The following is a 23,019-nucleotide window of genomic DNA, read 5'->3' on the forward strand; positions in this document are numbered from 1 at the left end:
AGTCGCAGAAAATTACCTACTCACTATAAAATGGCGTCGCCCTGTGGACACTGTGGGATCATGCAACAACAATATTGTGTTCTAATAAAAAAGGAAAAATGAATATCTTTCTATATAGTTTTTCCTCCTTTTTTGTCAATGCCTCACATGATTTTTTATTTTATTTTTTTTACTAAAAGGGGAAGTTTATTTTCTCATATTCTGCATTCTTAGTGCTTCATTCAATGGACTTATTGCAATATTCATTCACTCAGATGGTTGCAGGGGTGCTGGAGCCCAATATCTCAACTACAAACAGGTGAAGACGGGGTACACCCCGAATGTGTCTCCAGTTCATCTGCCAGGTGATTTATTTCAATATATTTAGTACAATTTCAATCAATCAATCGATCAATCAATCAATCAATCAATCAAATTTTTTTTATATAGCGCCAAATCATAACAAAAGTTATCTCATGGCACTTTACATATAGAGCTGGTCAAAACCAGACTCTTAAGCCAATTTACAGAAACCCAACAGGCAGAAACCTCAAGCAAACCCAGACTCCTGGAAGATGGTCATCTGCCTTGACTAGTTGGGGTTAAAGAGAGAGGGTTAAAGGAAGAGAGAGAGAGAGAGAGAGAGAGAGAGAGAGAGAGAGATTGGGGGAGAAGGAGGGAAATAGGGGGAGACACATGGATGCACAGTAAATTGAACTACAACTGTTAAAACCTAAAACAGCTGGTGCTAGTATAATTACCAGTAGCTAGAACAAATTTCTATAACTGTTAATACTACTACTCCAAATACAAGTGGATACTACTACTGCAACTGTTAGTACAAATCATATAAACCTCTACCATCTATGTAAATATAAAATAAACACTATCATAACTCTTTGGATAAATCAGTAATGATGATGGAGGCAGGGAAGAAGCAGGACCACAGCAGCAGATCAAGAGATGATCCACGATCCATCTAAACATGTGAGGTGATCAAGCACAGAGATTCTGGGGAAGAAGACGAGTCAGTAACATATATTTGCTGGGGCGTGAATAGAGGAGAAGAGGAGGAGAGAGGAGGAGGTGTAGAGAAGATACACTGAGCTCTTGTTCAGTGTCATGATGAGTCTCCCAGCAGTCTAAGCCTATGGCAGCATAACTAAGAGCAGCCTGAGCCGCCCTAACTATAAGCTTCATCAAAAAGGAAAGTTTTAACCTCCTAAGAACCAGCCATGGGTTTTCTGTCCACATTTGTGGACAAGAGTTTCACAACTTTACACAAAAGTAAAGAAAAGAAAACTGTCCACCACAAAGGACATTCCATGAAAAATTTAAAAACTGCATCTGAAAAAACTGTTGCATCATGATGTTTCCAATACAGGCACTTCTTTAATAAAAAACAAAAAAAGCTTGTACTTTGCTGACATTTCCTGGGTCTCAGGAGGTTAAACCTACTCTTAAACATAGAGAGGGTATCTGCCTCCCAAACCGAGGCAGGGAGGTGGTTTCACAACAGAGGAGCATGGTAGCTGATGGCTCAAGCTCCCGTCCTACTTTTGGAGATTCTAAGAACCAGCAGTAAGCCTCTTTCTGATACTGGTTCTAGTCAGTACACGAGCAGCAGCATTCTGGATTAGCTGAAGGATCTATCGATAGATAGATAGATAGATAGATAGATAGATAGATAGATAGATAGATAGATAGATAGATAGATAGATAGATAGATAGATAGATAGATAGATAGATAGATAGATAGATAGATAGATAGATAGATAGATAGATAGATAGATAGATAGATAGATAGATAGATAGATAGATAGATAGATAGATAGATATTTTATTTATCCCATAGGGAAATTTACAGGTTCCAGCAGTATCCACAAGTTAAAAAAAACAAACAGTAGTAAAAACACAATAAAAAACACAATCATAAAAAACATTTTAACTCTCCACAAGGAGTCAGTGCAAAGGAGACTGTTGTGCTTAGAGTCAGTGCAATGAATGAGTCTGCAAAGGATAAAGTGCAATGTGACCATTGTGTGAGGCCTACAGTTGAGGAATGTTCGTATTAACTACTACTACTACTTAACCCCCCCACCCCCCCACCCACCCGAATAGAGTTAAAGAGCCGGATGCCATGGGGGAGGAAAGACCTCCTCAGTCTGTCGGTGGAGCAGGACAGTGACAGCAGCCGCTCACTGAAGCTGCTCCTCTGCCTGCAGATGGTGCTGTGCAGTGGATGCTGTGGCTTGTCCATTAGTGACAGGAGCCTGCTCAGCGCCCGTTGCTCTGCCACAGATGTTAGGCTGTCCAGCTCTGAGCCCACAACCAAGCCTACCTCTCTCACCAGTTTGTCCAGACGTGAGGGCATCCCTCTTCTTGATCCTGCTTCCCCAGCATACTGCCCCATAGAAGAGGGCACTCGCCACCACAGTCTGGTAGAACATCTGCATCAGTTTTTTGCAGATGTTAAAGGACGCCATCCTCCTGATAAAGTACAGACGGCTCTGTCCTTTCCTGCACAGAGCATCAGTGTTGGCAGTCCAGTCCAGTTTGTCATCCACCTGCACCCCCAGGTATCTGTAGGATTGCACTATCTCCACACAGGCACCTTTGATGGTCACAGACTCTGGTTGGCCTCCTGAAGTCCACCACCATTTCCTTGGTCTTGGCGGGGTTGAGGTGCAGGTGGTTAGAGTTGCACCACGTGACAAAGTCCAGGATCAGTTTCCTATACTCCTCTTCCTGTCCCTTCCTGATACAGCCCACAATCAGAGTGTCGTCCACAAACTTTTGCACGTGGCAGGACTCTGAGTTATATTTAAAGTCTGACATGTACAGGGTGAACAGGACAGGAGAGAGCACAGTCCCCTGCGGTGCTCCAGTGCTGTTGACCACAGTGTCAGACCTGCAGTCCCCCAGTTGTACGTACTGAGGCCTGCCTATCAGATAGTCTGTGATCCAGGACACCAGGTGTGAGTCCATTCCCATCTCTGTTAGTTTGACTCTGAGGAGTAGAGGCTGGATAGTGTTAAAGACACTGGAGAAGTCCAGAAATGTAATTCTCACAGCCCCGCTGCTCCTATCCAGGTGAGAGAGGGATCGGTGTAGCATGTAGACTAAAGTGTCCTCCACTCCCACCTTCTCCTGATATGCAAACTGCAGAGGGTCAAGAGCATGACGGACCTGTGGCCTCAGGTGGTGTAGCAGCACCCGCTCCATGGTCTTCATCACATGTGACGTCAGGGCGACCGGCCTGTACTCGTTTAGCTCTCCAGGACGTGGTCTCTTCAGGACTGGGATGATACAGGATGTCTTCCACTGCCGAGGGACCCTCCCCTGTTCCAAGCTCAGGTTAAAGAAGCGCTGTAGAGGGTCTTCCAGCTCCAAAGTACAGGCCTTCAGCAGTCGTGGGGAGACTCCATCTGGACCGGCTGCTTTTCTGGGACGAAGCCTCCGCAGCTCTCCACTCACCTGGGCTGCTGTGATGGGGGATTGGGGGACATTCTCCCCTTTACTGATGTTGGCTCCAGGTGGGGGAGAGAGAGAGGGAGGGAACAGAGCGGGGGTGGGGGAGGGTGCAGTGCTCTGAGGTGTGCATGAGTTGGGGTGGTCAAACCTGTTGAAGAAGTCACTCATTCAGCTGGTTCCCTCTCCCCACACCTCCTTCAGTGGTGTTGCTCTGCCTCAAGCTGCAGCCAGTGATGGTCTTCATCCCGTCCCACACCTCCTTCGTGCTGCTGTTCTGCAACTTCTGCTCCAGCTTCCTCCCGTACTGCTCCTTCGCCTCCCTGAGCTGGACTCTGAGTTCCCAAAAAGACTTTTTGGGACAGCCTGAGAAAAGTGACTTACAATCATCTAGTCTGGATGTAGTAAAAGCATGGATTAATTGTCCTGCATAATTTTTGGTTAGAATATGCCTGATTTTAGCAATATTATGCAGATGAAAAAAGGCAGTTCTAGAAATCAGTTTAATGTGTGAGTTAAATGATAAATCCTGATCAAAAATAATGCCTAATGTGTTTTATTGTTTACATTAGGGCTGTGCAATTAATCAAAATTCAATTACGATTTCGATTATTACACGCAACGATTACAAAAATTATGTAATCGAGAAAAAAACGATTATTAATTTTGAGTTGTTTTAATTCACGCGCACGCAAGCTACCATGAGCTGCTCTGCCCCGCCCCCCTCTAAGCTACAGCGGCCTGCTAGCTGGCAGGTCCACCCCAAGAGGAAAGTTGTACCTAGCGGTCTGGAAAAATGGCAAGAAAATCACAGCAGAAGTGCTTGCTAAACAAAAAGGCAAGTCAAATACAATTGTATGGAATCACTTTGGGTTTGATGAAGAAGACGAAGAGCAAAAACACATCACGTGCAAAAAGTGTTTCGTAGTTGTGTCCGCACCGACCGGTAACACAACAAACCTTTTTAACCATCTGAAGTTTAACCACCGCCACCTTTATCGTAATCTTATGAAAAACTAAAACGCATAAAAACAACTTCGCCTGCAATGCAGTCTTCAGTTTCCGAATCTCTTTACGCTGTAACTCCCGTATTAACCTAACCCTAACCCGTATAACCGACGTGCGTATTCTAGATGGCTGATGTATACAGAAGGCCTTAACTGAAACCTCACGGCACGCCACTGAATTTACTGTTTCATACTACATTGAACATACTTGAATTTACAATTTGCACTTTACGTGAGTTTTTTTTTTTTTATTGCTACAGTTCTATGGCAAGTCTATAGCAGTTTAATTACAGTGCACTATTTATTTACAAAAGGAAAGATACTTGAATTTACAGTACACTTATTTGCATTCAAAGATTTTTTTGTTTCATACAAAAGTGAACATACTTTGTTCTAGTGGTTAAAAGCTTTATTTATGTTTAAAGAGTATATTTTACATTGCTTTGCAAGAAAAAATAAACAACTTTAAGGTTAACAAATAATCGTTTTTAATAATCGTGATTTCAATTATTGCTAAAATAATCGTGATTATTTTTTTTTTCTATAATCGAGCAGCCCTAGTTTACATCTCATCAAAACTGTCAATATTGGGTTTGTATTAGCTACCTAGAATACAGGATATTGGGTAATTACTGGAAACAAGTTCTTCTCATTTCTTAACCTATAAAGACCCAAACAGCCACCGGTGACCAAAAGCATCTACTGATCTAAGGTGTTTAATAACTTCTGATCCAATAATGCATGTAAATAATTGGTGTAAAATGCAATTTGTCATCTTTTCATGGTCATCAGATATGACTCATTTGGACATTCAGAGGCTCCACAGTTACCATGGAAACACTGTCATCTTCTACAACATCGATTCACCAGTAAAACCCATGGAGTCTGATCAATGACAGTGGATGGAAACACTTGGTTTATCTTCAGTTAATGACATATTTGGCTGAAAAGGTCACTTTTTTTCTTCAGTTTTCTCTGATTTTGACATAATAATCTTCAACTTCAATCTGAGTTTTTATGAATATCAACATGATCAACAAACTAAATATAGGAAAATACCTGATGTTCACGGTATAAGCACAAAATACAGAGGATAATGTCATAATAAATGGTGATAAATCACTTACAAAAAGTTAAATATAGAGAAAAAAATATTTTGGAATTGCCACAAAAGTAGCTCTGGGTCTTTATTGGTTAAACAACCATCAATTTGATAAAGAGCAAAATAATTGGACTGTGTTTCAATGGACAAAAATTATGTGGTCTGATCCAGATTAACCCTGTTCCAGGACGATGGGTGCATCATGGTGAAAAGAGGGGTGAATGAAGTAATTATTCTCATGTCTTGGATTTCTTCTTCCTAGATGGCATAGGAATATCCCAAGATGACAGATCCTAAGATTCATCAGGATAAAATTGTGAAAGAGTGCATTTTCACATACCAACTTGACACCACAAGAGTCCAGACTTGAACCCCACTGAGAATCTTTGTGATGTGTTGGACAAGACTTTATGCTGTGGGCCAACTCTACAATCATTAATACAAGACCTTGGCCAAAAATGGATGTATACATGTTGTAACTTATACTGACGTTGCATAGGCCTCATGTGACATAGGCAAAGTATGACTAATGCTAAATTTGGTCTAATGTGTGTGATTTTTGGTGCTCAATTTTTATAAAGTAAATTAAAAAAAATAAATAATGATAAAACTCTAAAAAGGGTTTACGGAAAATCATGAATATATTCAGTGTTTTCACTGAGACTGTTTCTGTGTATGTAAAAATTACAATTAATTATTTATAAAGCAGTAATTCATTCATTCATTACCTGAACCTGCTTTATCCTCACTGGGGTCGCTGGAGCCTATCCCAGCTGCTTATGGGTGAAGGCAGAGTACACCCTGGACATGTCGCCAGTTCATTGCTGGACTGAAGCAGTAAATTAATTAAATTCAACAGTAAATTAATTAAAATTTAAAAAATAAATAAATAAAAATTTCTAAGTGTCACGGATTCATCATACCCAATTAAAACTAGCAAAACAATCAATTTTGGAACCATTTATTTCCAATGTGTTAATCAGCTTTTCATTCTAAATAATAGTCAGAACTCAAAATGCCAGAATATAACATTGTGTGAGCAAGGACAGTATGGTATTTTCAGAGGTAGCTTGTAATGTAGGGGCTAGGCAGATTGTTTGAGTGCTACAAGACATGTTCGACTCAATATCTGGGTCATGCTTTGGCTTGAGGCTTCAAATGTTTCAGAGGAAATGCAAAGAGACAGATGTGTCTTTTCAAAACACATTGCTGCTATGTAACATGAATGAATGTGTGCATACAGTAAAATTACACAGAGTTAGGAACTGGAGTAAAAATAGGCTATATATCACATGGACTAAGAATTTTCAATTTCATGGGGACTGGTTTTGCATGGTTAAGCATTTTCCAAGACTGCAATGTTCAATGAAAATAGTTTTCCTTTGTTCATTCATTTACAGATAGCCTAAAGACTGATGGATCATGACTTTGAGTTACATTTTGTTTAGGTTTTTGGGGCATCTTTCTCATTTCTTGTTTTTGCGTCAACCTCTGTGTAAAACAATTCACATCCATTCTAAATAAAAACCGGATTGGTTAACAGCTGTATTTGTTAACTTACACTTTCCATGTGCAAGTTTCTTAACCCCCAAAATACCACATTCAGTTCAAACTGACCACTGTAATGCTAGTTGGACTTTTATGGCTGTTCATCAAGTATTGTTCCAAAAGTATAAAATACATTTTTAATCTCAACTGGATGACCTAGATAAATAAATAGGTCATTCACCTGTATTTATCTGAAAGAGCTTTTAGTTCCATACAATCCCTCTAGAGCACTATGCTCTCAACATGCAAGCTTACTGGTAGTCCCTAGAATCTCCAAAAGTAGGACGGGGGCCAGAGCCTTCAGCTATCAGGCTCCATGATTGTGGAACCACCTCCCTGCCTCGGTCTGGGAGGCAGACACCGTCTCTATGTTTAAGAGTAGGTTAAAAATGTTCCTTTTTGATGAATCCTATTGGTCCATGGGCCAGGCCAGGTAGCGGTGCCACCAAAGGGGGCAAAACCTTTGTGGTGCCATTTTGTTAGTAGGACATATCTATGTGTATTAAGCCATGATAGCCTTTCCAAATGAGTAGCTTAATCATGATTATTTGGTACCTATTTTTTTTTTCCAAAAAATGTATCATTACGCTTAATGGTATTTCTGACTTATTCCACCTTTTTCTGTAAAAATGCTAGTGGAATTGGTCCAAGATAAGGTTGTGACATTACATTATTTTTCTACTTTTCAGGTTTTATAGGAAGATGTTCCAACTGATAGTTTCTTTCAGAAAATAGTATACGTGTTTTCATTCCATTCGAGCACTGCATCTGAAGCAAGTATCAATGTTTATTTAAGATTTAGTCAGGACATAGTTACCTCCGCCAAGGAGGTTATGTTTTTGCCAGCGTTGGTTTGTTTGTTTGTCTGTCTGGGGCGGGGGGGGAGACTGATCTGCCTTGGTGGAGGTCTGCGCTCTCTGAGTGCTTTTCTAGTTAAGATTGAAATAAGTGAAGTGATGATAAATTCTCCTTTCATACAGAGCAAATGAAAGTTCTGGAGTGATCACAACAAAGACAGCAGTTTAATAATGACACAACTACAGAGCAGAAAACAAATGTACCATTTCATTTCATACATAAGACCACATGTTATAGTGCCAATCCTGATGCAAACAGACAAGAAAATGACACGTGTTATTTTGGTGTCTTTGCAGGTCTGGACGCTAGGGCCTAACTGAAAATGGACTCAGGGATGAGTGGCACAGCACCCAAGCAGGCACGCCTTAAATGCTTGATACTACTTTTGTCTCAGTTCCCAAATAAAATTCTCTGTATTTAACCTCTCAGGTGATTTATCACCATTTATCATGATATCCTCTGTGATTTGCATTTTTCTGTGAAAATCAGGTATTTTCCTGTATTTGAAGACCCTGGTGCTGAAAGTACTGATATCACAAAAAAACAAAACAAAACAAAAAAAAACCTCTGTTGAAAAGTATTTAGTACGAAGCCCGGGAAGGGACATGAAGAGAAAAAAAAAAAAAGTATTGCGTTATAACGCAATAGTTTTTGCGTTATAACGCAATACTTTTGCATTATAACGCAAAAACTATTGCGTTATAACGCAATACTTATATAACTTATATATATATATAACGCAATACTTACAATACTGTAATACTACGCAATACTTTTGCATTATAACGCAAAAACTATTGCGTTATAACGCAATACTTTTGCGTTATAATGCAAAAGTATTGCGTTATAACGCAATAGTTTTTGCATTGGGATCTGCATTCTGGATCGGACAGGTCGGTCAGGTCAGACACACCTGTACCTGCAGTCCTGTGCCCTATGCATGTGTAGTTCAGATGACCATAACTCTTTCATTATTTGTCCGATCGGAAAAATTCCAACAGTTTCTGAAACCTGAGACACTGTGTTTTATGGACATTCTCAGGTCAATGCGAAAATTTCACGGGCACCCGTCCTAGAAGACGCAAAATAAGCCATTCGGTGACTGGGGACGGACACAGCAGAGCGGATTCACGGAGCGGAGAACCGGAGTGTTAGAACCAATGACACAAGGTTTGGACCCAAATGCACAACCCACAGACAGGAATACAGTTAATGAGCGTTTATTAAACACGGACAGGAAAAACAGTTCACAGAAAGGTTTCTTGAATGAATCCTCGCAGGTTTGTTTGTGTGGATTCGTCACGACGTCCGAATCCAAAAAAGGGAGCTCTCTGCCCGGGTCGGGAGCACAGGAGGGGAACCCGACTAGGAAAAAGCAGAGAAGCGTCAGGGGACAGACCAGGTCATACACGGGAAGTCTAGCAATCAGGCAACGGTACATAGGGGATAAGCAAAAGCACTAACCGTGAATCCGGGCAAAAGGTCGAACACCAGAGTGGCAGAAACAGGCTGAAGTACCGATGAGGGGGTCAGACAGTCTCAGAAAAACGAGGAACAATCCGGGTCAGGAACGAACAGGCAGGCAGGCAGACAAACAGGATCAGAGAAACGCTGGTAGGTAGACACACCACTAGGGAGGAATACGAACTGGCACAGGACAGGGGAAAACACAGGACTTATATACACAGAAGGGAGGGAAGACAATGAGACACAGGTGGAACAAATCAGGGCGGAGACAGGTAATCAACACAGGTGAAACAATCAGGGAGAGGAAGCAAAGACAACAGACATGACACAAGAGGAGGATTTAACAAAATAAAACAGGAAATGACACACAAGACAGACAAAACATACAAGAGTCCAGGTACTGATATGACACGGAGCGCATAACGGAGTGGAGAACGGATTAGACCTAGTGTTGGAAAATGTAGGCAAGACGGACATCCACAGTTCCAAGACCCCCTGGAGATTTACGGATAGATTTGTGACCGAAGGAGCGACTGATGGAGCAACATCTGAGAAGAAAGGTAAAGTTCACCTAGTTCCATTTAGTGGATTTTCTACATGACTGAAGCACTGTCTGCTTTTTTTTATGGAGTTTTTACTTGTTTTACTTTATTGTATGTGTAAATTGACGCTTATACTGCATGGTGGTTTTATAGAATAAAGTACGAACCATGTAGAATATGTGTTAGTTTGTAGTATGTTGGACTTTCTGTGCGTAAAAGTGCGCATGACGCTCTACAAAATAAGAGCGCATGCGCTGATGTTCAGTGACTTTTTTTCTTCAATAGTACAATTTGACCTTGTTTTGTTTGTCTGATACATTGTTCTGTGTGTGTTATTTTTCCATGTGTCCACCGGAAGTCACATTCAAGGATGAAGAGGGAGAAGCCACGGTGATGCGCAATGGCTCTGGTGATGAGAGCAGAGACTGAAGACTGTCCACACACAGATGAAGGACGGAGGAAGAGCCTGATGATGATCAGTCCAAATACCACAGACATTCAACACATCCACAGGAGGACTGACTTTTGGTGTGAACAGACTATTTTCCATGTTCAAACTGTGCCATAGGAGCACTGCCTGGATCAGAGCTGTGAACTGACAGAACTGTTTCTGCAGAACCACGAACATGAAGGCACTCTGCAGACACAGAACGGACAAATGCCCTGTGTGTGGGGGGTAAAACACCTGTAGTTTGCATTTTTACCCTGTTTTAGCACAATAAAAGAAAAATACTCACACAGTTTGTTTTAAATACTTTTTATACTTTCAAAGTTCATATTTAACTTTCAAATATTGTATCCATGTATAATTTCAGTGTTTTTCTGCTAAAACAAAAAAAAAAAACTAATTCCATTTTAGTGTTTTTCGTCATTTTAAACTGTTATTACAGTATTAAAACAAACAGTGACTGCTATATTGAACGTTCGAAGTGGTCTGCGAAAATTGACAAAACGACTCAAAGCATATTTTCCGACCTTTTTATGATCAAAATAAGAAAACCAGTCCAGGTGGACCATTTTAGGCTCAGGAGTATAAGGATTTTAATACAATGTGCACATCCTCCTGTCTCATGTGCAGATCATTCACACTTAGCGCACATCCACCTGTATCCATGAAGCTGCACACAGACGTGAAGCTGGGCAAATAGGAATTTCATTCAGAAACCGTTGGAATTTTTCCAATCGGACAAATAATGAAAGAGTTACAGTCATACTACACAGGACAGGGGGGCGTGTCAGACCTGGCACGGTCGGACCCGAACTGGACTACAATGTATTATGTACGGACCTCAATCAAGAGAGAGCATATATGATTGCGTTATAACGCAATAGTTTTTGCGTTATAACGCAATACTTTTGCGTTATAACGCAATAATTTTTATTTTTTGCATGTCCCCTCCCGGGCTCCGTAATTTAGAGGGTGGAGTTAGCTAAACAAATACATCATGTTTATATGCTCAACTTGAATTGTCCAAAAATGTGACTTTGGTACTTTTAGCACCAGAGTCTCCATTTATTTTGATTTGATTTAGTGTTTTATTCCAAACATGCAATGAAATTTAATTTACATGCAACAAGCAAAACATAAATAATAATACAAATATCAACAATTATAGCGATCTTAGACAGAAGAATAACACAATAGTTTCATTTACATGCCTGATAAGGGGTGGGAAGAAGTGCAATTTATTTAATCCCACCCCCTCTCCAGAAAATATTATTAATAATAAATATTTATCTCCCTATTTTATGAATCATGTACTGTAATCATCATAGAACTTGAGAAATAGTGACTTTTTCTGTCCAATCTCTCATTAACTGAACATAAACCCAGTGTATCCATCCACTGTCATTGATCAAATTCCATGGGTTTTACTGGTGAATCAATGTTGTAGAAGATGAAGGTGTTTCCATGGTAACTAAAGAGCCTCTGAATGTCCAAATGTGTCATATCTGATGACCATGAAAAGAGGAATAACTGTGTTTAACACCAATTATTTACATGTATTGATAGAATTAATGGATCAATCAGTATTACAGTTCAGATCAGTAGATGCTTTTGGTCACATGCGTATGTTTGGGTCTTTATGGGTTAATTATGCTCATAAAGAAACTGCTAAACTATTATATACATTTTACATTTTCTCCTGAGCTTAAGGACTTTCTCTCACATTCACTTTACCACCTTACTTCACTTAACCTTAATTAAACTTACCTTAGAGGAGAGACTATTCATCAACGAGACTGCTATATGTGTAATGCTGCAGTATGCACTTATCTACTGTCTAAACTGCTTTTTTTGGTTTATATGAAACTCAGATCTTTGATAAAGAACTGGCCATGAATGTGGCGAATCTGTGTTCCATACATTCAAATGACGTTTTATGACATCTGATTTTGTCCCTTACGGTGGGTTTATTCAATGGCTGATAGCTATGACTAAGCTACTACTCTGGAAAAGCTATCATAGCAAAATATTATCTATAGATATAGGCCATTTCAAAATGCATCACTAGAACTAGCCCCCTTGGGTGGTACCGATATCCCAAATATCTGGTCTTGGACTACAATGTGGGGCAGCATTCCGTCTCCACTGGGGGGTTTGAAGAAGTTCCAGAATTCAGTGAGCAGCTTTAAGGGGGCTGGAGAGAAGAGAGGGGGGAGAGAGGGGAAAATAGTCAGAACAGGAAGGAGGTTAGGCTTCCGGCTAAAGTTGAGGAAAAGCACCGGAGATTAAAAAAAGGGGTTAGGCTACCCAGTGTTCTGTCTTGGTTTATGGCTGTTTTGTCAAAGTCTTTTCAGTTCATGAAGTTCTGCATGAGAAACACATCCTAGGCTTTAAAGTGAACAAAATAGCTTCTCTTGGCATGAAATGCTCAAAAATGACATTTTTACCTGCTCTACTCAGAAAAGCAAAAAAAAATAGTAAAAAACAAGTCAGAAATAAGTGGTTTATGGCTGTTTTGTCAAAGTCTTATCAAGTCATGAAGTTCTGCTTGAGAAAAAACATCCTTGTTTCAAAGTGACCAAAACAGCTTCTTTTTGTGTGAAATGCTCAAAAATGACATTTTTACCAATCTAGTCAGAAAAGTAAGAAAACACTAAAAACAAGTGAGAAATAAGTGGTTTATGGCTGTTTTGTCGAAGTCTTATCAGGTCATGAAGTTCTGCTTGAGAAAAAACATCCTTGTTTCAAAGTGACCAAAATAGCTTTTTTTCATGTGAAACGCTCAAAAATGACATTTTTACCTTTTCTACTTAGAAAAACAGAAAACACGATCAGGTCTAGGGTCAGAGTTCTTCCCCAGTGTGTGGCTCTGATGTGGGGCAGCGTTCCGTCTCCACTGGGGGTTTGAAAAAGGCCTAGACCCGGTGGGCACCTTTAAGGGGGCTGGAAGAAAAAGGGGGAGAGAGGAGAAAAAAAGAACCAGGACGAGGGCCAGAGTTCTTCTGCCAGTGTGTGGCTCTGATATGGGGCAGCATTCCATCTCCACTGGGGGGTTTGAAAAAGACCCAGACCCAGTATGCAGCTTTAAGGTGGCTGGAAGAAAGGGGGGGGGGCCAGCACCAGGACCAGAGTTCCGTCTTCACTGCGGCAGTTTGAAAAATGCCAGAAGTCAGTGTACAGCTTTCATGATGCAGAAGAAAAGAGAGGGGGAGAGAGACAGAAAAAAAAAAAAAAGTCAGACCGGGCCAAGAGGCTAGGTTTCCGGCTGCAGAAGAGGAAGAGCACTGGAGGTTAAAAAAAAAAGCGGTTAGGCCAGCCGGGGTTCTGTCTTTGAGAAAAAAAAAAAACAAAGTCCCACACAGGCTGGATAAATGGCAAAGTCCCATAGACGGGTCGAGTTTTACCATTATCCAGCTCCACGTGAGAAAAGCACCGGAGGTTAAAAAAGGGGTTAGGCTTACTGGCGTTCTGTCTGGAAAAAAATTCTAAGTCCCAAAGACGGTTCGAGGTTTACCGTTATCCATCTCCATGTGAGAAAAGCACCGGAGGTTAATAAAAAAGGGGTTAGGCTAACCGGGGTTCTGTCTTTGAAAAAAAAAAAAAAAGTCCCACACAGGCTGGAAAAATGACAGAGTCCACACGGTCCGCCGACCGTCCCGGCCTAACCCTGACACGGGTTAACATTTCCCAGTGTCCCTCCCCCTCAGTGCATGCCAGCGTGCAGCTTTAAGGGGGCTGGAGGAAAGAGGGGGGAAGAGTACTTCCCCCAGTGTGTGGCTGCAATGTGGGGCAGCATTCCATCTCAACGGGGCGGTTTGAAAAATGCCAGAACTCAGTGTGTAGCTTTAAGGATGCTGAAGAGAAGAGAGGGGGAGAGAGACGGAAAAAGAGTCAGACCAGGGCCTGGAGGAGCAGAGTTCTGCCCCCAGTGTGTGGCTCTGGTGTGGGGAAAGAGGCCCAGACCCAGTGTGCAGCTTTAAGGTGGCTGTAAGAAAGACGGGGAGAGAGGGGTGAAAAAAGAACCAGGACCACGGCCAGAGTTCTTCCACCAGTGTGTGGCTCTGATGTGGGGCAGCATTCCGTCTCCCATGGGTGGTTTGAAAAACTTCCAAAACTCAGTGTGCAGCTTTAAGGTGGTTGGAAGAAAGCAGGGGAGAGAGGGGGGGGGGGAAGAACCAGGACCAGGGCCAGAGTTCTTCCCCCAGTGTGTGGCTGCAATGTGGTGCAGCATTCTGTCTCCACTGGGGGTTTGAAAAAGTTCCAGAACTCAGTGAGCAGCATTAAGGGGGCTGGAGAGAAGAGAGGGGGAGAGAGGGGAAAAGAGTCAGACCGGGCAGGAGGTTAGGTTTCTGGCTAAAGTTGAGGAAAAGCACCGGAGGTTAAAAAAAGGGGTTGGGCTTACCGGGGTTTCTTTTTGAAAAAAAAACAAAAAACAAAGCTCCTCATATGGTTCAAGTTTTACCGTTATCCAGCTCCAGACGAGAAAAGCACCACAGGCTAAAAACGGGGTTAGGGTAACCGGTGTTCTGTCTTTGAAAAAAATAACATAGGCTGGAAAAAAGACAGAGTCCACACCGTCCGCTGGCTGTCCCGGTCTAACCCTAACAAGGGTCAGTGCGACATTTCCCGGTGTTTCTCCCTTTCCACTCACGCCAGTGTGCAGTTTTAACGGTGCTGGAGAGAAAGAGGGGAAGAGAGGTAAAAAAGAGTCAGACCAGGCAGGAGGTTAAGGTTTCCGTCTCCAGATGAGGAAAAGCACTGGAGGTTAAAGCTGCAGTATGTAGGATTGTGGCCAAAAGTGGTACTGCAATCATTTTGTAAATAAAGTTGAGTGTGGTACCCCCTCCCCCTTGACAACGGGTTGCCAGATCCAGCATCAGTCTACTATAAGGAGCTACCATGGCCAGTGAGGAGTCCTTCACTGTAAGTTTATCGTCTGCTAATAATATGTATGCTTCATTCATGATGGTTTGCAAAGTAATTATGTAAAGTAAAAATTGACTAATGGTGATAAGCCAAAGAATTGTAAAGATAAGTACTGTAATAGCTCACTCCTGTTCAGGGCTGTGCAGAGAGCTATAAAGGGGCAGGGGCTCAAACTTCCAAAAGGGCGCATGAAAATGAATAACCACAAATTACAAAGTTCACATTTAGCAACAAGCAACAGTATTAATCCAAAGCAAGTCAAAGATTGACCAAATGGTCCAGATCAATGTCCTCAATACTGGGTGTGTCCTCCCTGAGCCCTAACACAGGCTGTGCACCTTCTGCGCATACTCTGGATTCACCTCCTGATCCTATCTTGGGGGATGTTGTCCCACTCTTCCTGAAGGGCCTGTATGAGCATCTGGCAGTTGCCAGGTGCTGGACACCTAGCATACACGGATCTACCAAGAATATCCCACAAATGTTCAAAGGGATTGAGATCTTTGACTTGCTGTGAATTAATAATGTTGCTTGTTGTTAAATGTGAACTTTGTTGAACTACCCTTTGTCATATTTTACATTATCCTCTGGATACTCATCCACTGTTTTGTTGTTTGTTGTATTTTGTTTGTTAATTAAATGTTTTTTTAAGAACAAGAAAGAATTTGTTTTCATATTTGATAAAATGATGTGAAATGGCATCACATAGAATATGTGATAGGTTTCTTTTGATGTTCAGTTTCTATATAAGTGTAAATAAAGATGTAATGTGTAGAAGTTTTTGTGTGTTAATACCCTGCAAAAATTTAAATCTTACCAGGTGTATTTTTCTCATTTCTGGTCAAAATATCTCATCACACTTAAAATAAGACAAAATCACCTAAAGAGTAACTTTTCAGTGAGATATAAGGACTTGGTTTTAGACAATAGATCTTGAAAATCTTATTTCAAGAAATCTTAGTAAGATAATTTTCACTTGTTCCATTGGCAGATTTTTTTTTTTTGCTTAATTAAAGATTTTTTTTTTTGCTCAATTCACCAAAAAAATCTGTCAATGGAACAAGTGAAAATTATCTTGGTAATATTTCTTGAAATAAGATTTTCTAGATCTGTTGTCTAAAAATAAGTTCTTTTATCTTCCTTACAAGTTACTCTGTAGGTGATTATGTCTTATTTTAAGTGTGATGAGATATTTTGACTAGTAAATGAGAATAATACACTTGGTAAGATTTTGATTTTTGCAGTGTAAGTCCAAGACAAATTCTTAAAAACAGATGTTAAATTATGTATAAAAGTATGACAGTGAATGTTAATAACTAGAAATACCTTCATTTTACATCTAGTTTTACACCTACTTTCACAGTGAAACATTGAATATTTTGTTCCTTTTCATTATAGGACATATTTATGATGATATTTAGGTTTTCCACAGTTGAGAAAAAACCATGTAGAGGAAGCTTTAACCCAAGCCAAACCATTTAACATTGCATGATAATAATAAAGTTTATGTTGTAGTATTTATAGCTGTATCATTTAATATTGACCAGGTTGATGGGAATATTTATGGAGGTTTGTGGTTATTTCAAATAAGATTCACTGTTGGCACTGATGAAAGAGTCGAGGGATTTTACATGTTTTATGACTCTTGTACACCAAAAGGGCTAGATTTAGGTATTGGATGAGAAGAAGACTTGGATGTTTCTTTTTATGCAATTTTATATCAGTTTATCAGAATTTAATTACTTCAGCACATTTTAACCCATTAGGACCCACTGGTACTTTTATGGCAGCTTCTAAATGACTTTTTTCTCTCTTTTTAACGTTTCTCATGTGATTTATCACCATTTATTATAATAAAAACCTCTGTGTTTTGCATTTTTCAGTGTAAATCACTTTCTTTACCCTATATTTAATTTACTGATCATGTAGATGTTCATTAAAGCTCAGAGTAAACTTAAAGGTATTATGCAAAAACAGAGAAAACTGAAGAAAAAGTGACTGTTTCAGCAAGTGAGGACTATTACCATGTGTTATAATTTTGCGGCTAAAAGTCAACAGTTTATGGAAATAGAACATAAACAAATATGTGTGAGTGCTTCAGCAGGACCCAGACTCAGGTGGACACCCAGCTGTTAGAGTGTGCCAGTCTGTGAGCTCATTCCATGACGTGACGTTATATTGAATTATTTACTCACTTACGATCGGTTTTCGGCCCCAAAACTGTACTTGTTGAAGAATAGGACCAGGACCACAAGCGACAAGTGAATGTTTTGGGCAGATAGCGGGGTGAACTCTCACGTACCTCGAAATGCGGAGCATCCCTCCTCCTCGTTCATTCTCCAGACCGCATGACATCTGCGCGTGTGTGTGCGTTGCAAGCTCGGTTGCACAGGAGGAAGGGGCGGGGCGTGACATAGATGAAAGGGCACCGTGACCAGGTCCAGTGACAGCCAAATTAAACCACTCTTAACATTTATTATCATTGATCAAACTTTTAAGCAGTTTTTTGCGCAAAAAAAAAAAAGAGTAAAAAGGGCACTTGTAGGCAGAGGATTGAAGCGACAGGGGCTCAAGCCCCGCCCCCTGCTTTGCACGTGCCAGCTCCTGTTGAAACATGGATTGTTTTCATTACCCTGCCAAATGTCTTCGTTAGGCTAACAGTGCAATGTAAAGCTTTTCAGAAGTGCATTTAGCATAAATGCACGGGCTAGCATAGAAAATTCCTTGTTGATAATTTAAGCGTCAGGCTTTTAGCTTACCTTACCTACCACCATGGTAGAATAGCATCCAAAAGTCCAGGGGCAATTCCGTGCAAAATGAACTTTCTTTTCTGTCACGTCCATAACCGGAACATTTCATGGTAATCCATAACGTGAATGATCTGGGGCGCCGTTGGGGTGGGGGTTTAAACATGATAAATTCGTCGGATCCATGTATTACCCGGGGAGCTCATATAGCAATTACAATATGGGACCGCCAGCCCCCCACCGGTGCGACGATTATGGAACGCCAATCCCCCACCCCACCCCCCTCCAACAGTCAAGGCCCGCTATGCCCCCCCAGGCACACAATCAGGGAATGCTATTTTTCTTGCATTTCTATCTTTCCTTGCATATTGTATTTTTACTGTTGTTTTTTTTTTTTTTTTTTTACTATTATTTATATTAAAGATGCCTATTTTTATTTTTTATTATATCTACACCATTTTTTGCACAATCTGAGCTTGTCAGTGTAATGTGATAAAAATTCTGTTCTATTCTACCATGGCATTTCATTGGCATTATGGACGTGACAAAAACTTCATTTTCCGTGGAATTCCACCTTGTGCTTCTAAAATAATGCTAAGTTGCTGCATAGCCCAATAGGTGGAATATGCATAGAGTATTTACAAACTGAACAGATAAGGTTATTTTCTGTTTATTTCGGGGTAACACTTGTACTATTCTCACTTGTTTCAGCCTGATGCAGACCTCAGTTATGAGGTTGTCCTGAGTGAGGCTGATGAGAGCTGGGCAGGAGAGAGGAGGCACAGACCAAGGAAAAGAAAAGCAAAAGGGAGAAGGACAAGAGGAAGAGTGTGCAGGCATTGATGCAGGTCACAAAGAGCAGAAAGAAGGACAAGAGAGACCAGAGGGAGGAGATGGACCAGGTGGCAGCATCCAAAGAGTAGGAAGAGAAAGTGCAAGTCCTGTTTCAGGTGGTAGAGGCCAGAGAGGTTCAAGAGGAGGAAATATTGCAGGTCCCAGCGCTGGAGGTAAAGGAAGAAGGAGGAGAGGGAGAGGAGGCAGAGATGCAGTGGAGGACAGAATTCAGGTTCTCCAAAATGAGAGAAGGATACAGACAGAGGTATGCTTTTTTTCCCGAGATTTTACGAGAGTATGCAAAACATTTGTTAGACTGCATTAACTTCACGGCTTGAAGTAAAATCTTACCATCTGATTTAAAATGTCAGCATCTTATTTTTACTTTTAACCAAATTTAAATGCCAAAATGCTTTTTGTGATGTGTTTACTTAGGCGCTGATTCAGCAGATGAGCGAGGTGGAGCTACGACAATTAACAACCCAGCTCTTCGCCCGGGAACCTGGATTAGTTGTCGATGCCCTAATTTCACTCCAAGGCACACCCACTCTCCCACCTGCTGCTGCTCTTCCATGGTGCACCTGTGGAAACTGCAGGGAAATGGCTACAGACGCTGAAAGAAAGTGCTGTGGCCGGGGGCCTGACCACTGCATCAGCAAACTGCCGCACTTTGAACTGTACTGTTTGGAAGATGGTTATTTGCGTCTCCACAGACAGTACAGAAATGATGTGTTGGTTTTAGGTGAACCTAGAGAGCCAGGGGATGATAATAGACAATTCAGGTATGCTGCCTATCGGCAATATATCTTTTGGCAGCATGGGGCCCTGGGTCAGGGTAACCACCGTGTTATTCCCAGCTGCTGTGTATGGAGAGTAAGGGACAAATACCCTGATCCACAGGGCCAGTACACAGGCTTTGTACCCACCATTTAATCAAACTCAGGCTTTGTAACCACTATTTATTTTGATTTACTGTAAACTGTTTACTTTCAGTTATTTATTGCTGTATATATGGTTTTATATGGTTGTTTTAGATTTAAGTTTATAATGAACCGTTCTTCTTTTTTCAATAAAAAAGTTTATTCAGAATAAAAGTGTTATGCCTTTTTCCATGAAATGGCATATTAGGAATGCAACAATCAGTATGTAGAGGATCAATACCAAAACAAAGTATGGTATAGTGGTAAAGGTTTAATAAACATATAAATAGATAACTTGACTAAGTTCCTTTGTACTTTACAATCTTTTTAGTCTCAAAGTGGTGAGAAGCAGCTTGTGACATTAAATGCAACATGACAACAACTATAAGGTCAAGGTTGCGAGGCTCTGCAAACTGGGCTTCACTGGTCTTCAGTCTGGAATGCTGGAACTGAGGAGAGGAACCAAAAACAATAGTGTATATCAACTTTAGTTGTATTAAGCATGATATCTAACTTGGAGTGTGGCATGTAGCCCAAGGTGAAAAAGAAATACACTGGAATTATACCTACCAAGACCTCTCTTGACTTGGGTGTGCTGGAGTTCCTCGATGATTGGTGCCGGCACAGGGGGAAGCAGGCTGTACCTTCTGGGGTCATCAGGCTGAAGTGTCCTCTGTCTGGGGATCCCCTTCCCAGCTATTCTCTTCCGAAGAATCATAGTTTGCAGTTGTGGGATGTAGCAATACGTCTTATATGCCTTCACAGTGTACAGCATATACCTGTGTGCATTTTTGTTATACAGTCTCTTATACCTGAAATAGTTAGATGCAGAGAAGGGAGTGAAGAAGACATTTACATTCCAAGGGCTATGTTTTATAGTGTTTTAATGTGGATGTAATCTGGTACATGTTGCAAACAACAGCATTTACAAATGAACAAGTGACTTACAGTTTGCTTCCATCTGATTTGCAAAACTCAGGGAGGTCCTTGTGATAATTATAGTCCATCGTTGCAAGGAGCATCCTGGCCTCAAAGACAGGAGGGCTAAATGCTGTACGCTTGTTGGCATACATTAAAATGTGATTTTGGATGGACTCCAGATCAGCAGTGGACCTGTGGGTGGTGGGGGAGAACTGACATTTGGGGGATTTTGAAAATCACTTTCTACCAGAAGTATGTACTTATTAGAAAAAACCCATCACATTACCTAAAGTTCAGGTATTTGTGGACCTCGTTAAGCCACCGCTTGTTTCTAACGATGCTCTTCAGGGCCTCATGTGCCATGGAGTCTCTCACAAGCCACTGTTGACTTCCACCAGATTCCAAGTCTACATGCTGGCAGCCTCCCAGTACCCACTTGTGTTCATTTGTAACATGATGTAGAAGTCCTAGCCACAACTCCTACAAATAATTTATACATATTATGTACAGACAAAAACAAGCATGCACATAGTATGTACTCCAGTGCTGATGATGGTCTTTGTAAGTACATTTACTGTACTCGTGAGTACAGTAAATTGAGAACTTAATAAAATTTTTTTAAAAAATGGATGGATAACAATAAATTAATTCTAAACATAAGTAAAACAAAAGTATTGATATTTTGTAATCATAAGTCGCCCAGAATTACAAAGAAAAATAGACAGTGTAAAATTACCAAGTGTAACGGAAAATTAATTCTTTGGAGTAATAACTGATGAGTTTTCATGGAATGCCCACATCAAACATAAAAGAACAAAAATTTCAAAAAGCCTCTCAAAAATGAGTAAAGGAAAGCAATGACTTTCTAGAACATAGTAAAAATCTCTTTATTAAAAATAATTAAAAATGAATTACCTTGTGAAATGTTATACCTTGTTAATCTTATTTAAAGCATTTACTAAATCAGTATCACGTAACATAAAAAGGTTTTTTACACTTACAGACAGTACTTATAGCATAAGAGGCTTTTGAAATTTTACACTATATAAGGTTCGAACTACCAGGAAGAACTTTTGTCTGTATGTAGGATGAAACTCTGGAACAGTCTGCATCTTCATTACAAGCAATGCCAAAATATCCACAGTTTAAAAGCACTTTACAAACATATGGACTGGTCACAGTACAAGGAGGGAGGGGCTTATTGTTAATTACTGGGCAATGAAATTTTGTGGCCCTTTTTTTACCATTGTTGTTATGCAGGTACTGTTGAAATATATTGTATTATGAGTAATACAGACTATCAGTTACTAATATTTCCTAATCTGTTTACTATCTTTTAGTTACATTATTAGGGCTCCAATAAGATTTAACTTTATCATTAAGGAAGCAAAGAAATGTGTAATATCGTATAAATGAGAGGAGGGAGTAGGACTATAAGTTTTCTTCTTCCCTCTCCTTTTTGAGCAATATATATTTAATTTTTTTTAATATTATAAGTGTACATGGCAATTGCTACATTGTCTTGATCACCTTTATTTATTAATTTATTTGCTTTGCTATAACTGCCTTGTACACAGAAAAGTTATGTTTTCTTCTTCTGCTCGAAACAAACACATAAACAAGTGGGTCACCTCATTGACCACAAGGACAGCTCGGTAGCTACCTGTGGTAACCTTTAATCTTTAAGGTACTATATAAAGCCAAGGAGCCATGTGTACTTATTATTCCCTTTGCCAGCAAGCTATGTGTAATTACACTGTATGGTAGTTACACACATTATTTTTTGATGGAGTTGCCATAAAGCATTACAAATATTTTCCAAAAAATGACAACTTACAAGGAAGTCTTCGTAAGAATCTGCTGTTCTGCAGCACCACCAAAAGTGGTTGACAACATCTTTCAGCCAACAGCTCAAACTTGACTGACCTTTGACCTGTGCAGCCTGGAATAGACATAACAGTCATCATTACATACCTCCAATTGGGGTGGGTTGTCATGCATAAAATCAAGCCATAATAATGACAGCAGAACTTACAGCATGGATCCTTTTTGCCAAATTCTTAGCCCCATGACACATATCCAGTTAGTGCTGCACCCCAAGGTCTTTGTACTTTCCTTTGTCTGATTCAGAAAAATAAAATTTAAATTAAGTACAGTAAATACGACCCACCCCAAAATACCAGTAGTTGTTCAAATTAATTCTTAAAGTAACAGTCCTAACAGACAATTTCAGTGCCAGCTTACTCATT

At 40.3% G+C, this 23,019-nt stretch overlaps 1 protein-coding gene across 1 annotated transcript; it reads left to right on the forward strand.

Annotated features, from left to right (window-relative positions):
- Positions 1-18,849: 18,849 nt before the first annotated feature.
- On the forward strand, positions 18,850-19,889 carry LOC115431703 (uncharacterized). The gene is made up of 2 exons (XM_030152329.1): positions 18,850-19,194; positions 19,365-19,889. Exons 1-2 carry the CDS (start codon positions 18,850-18,852, stop codon positions 19,860-19,862), a joined length of 843 nt encoding a protein of 280 aa, XP_030008189.1. The 3' UTR covers positions 19,863-19,889.
- The last annotated feature ends 3,130 nt before the right edge of the window (positions 19,890-23,019 follow it).

This window comes from Sphaeramia orbicularis, chromosome 2 (assembly GCF_902148855.1).
Source record: "Sphaeramia orbicularis chromosome 2, fSphaOr1.1, whole genome shotgun sequence".
Classification (NCBI taxonomy): Eukaryota; Metazoa; Chordata; class Actinopteri; order Kurtiformes; family Apogonidae; genus Sphaeramia; species Sphaeramia orbicularis.

What these genes read in the sequence shown, in the direction of transcription:
- LOC115431703 (XM_030152329.1), top strand. Translation starts at nt 18,850, where the DNA reads ATGAGAGCTGGGCAGGAGAGAGGAGGCACAGACCAAGGAAAAGAAAAG. An exon ending in AGAGAAGGATACAGACAGAG is followed by an intron (nt 19,195 to 19,364) that starts GTATGCTTTTTT and finishes GTGTTTACTTAG; the next exon opens with GCGCTGATTCAGCAGATGAG.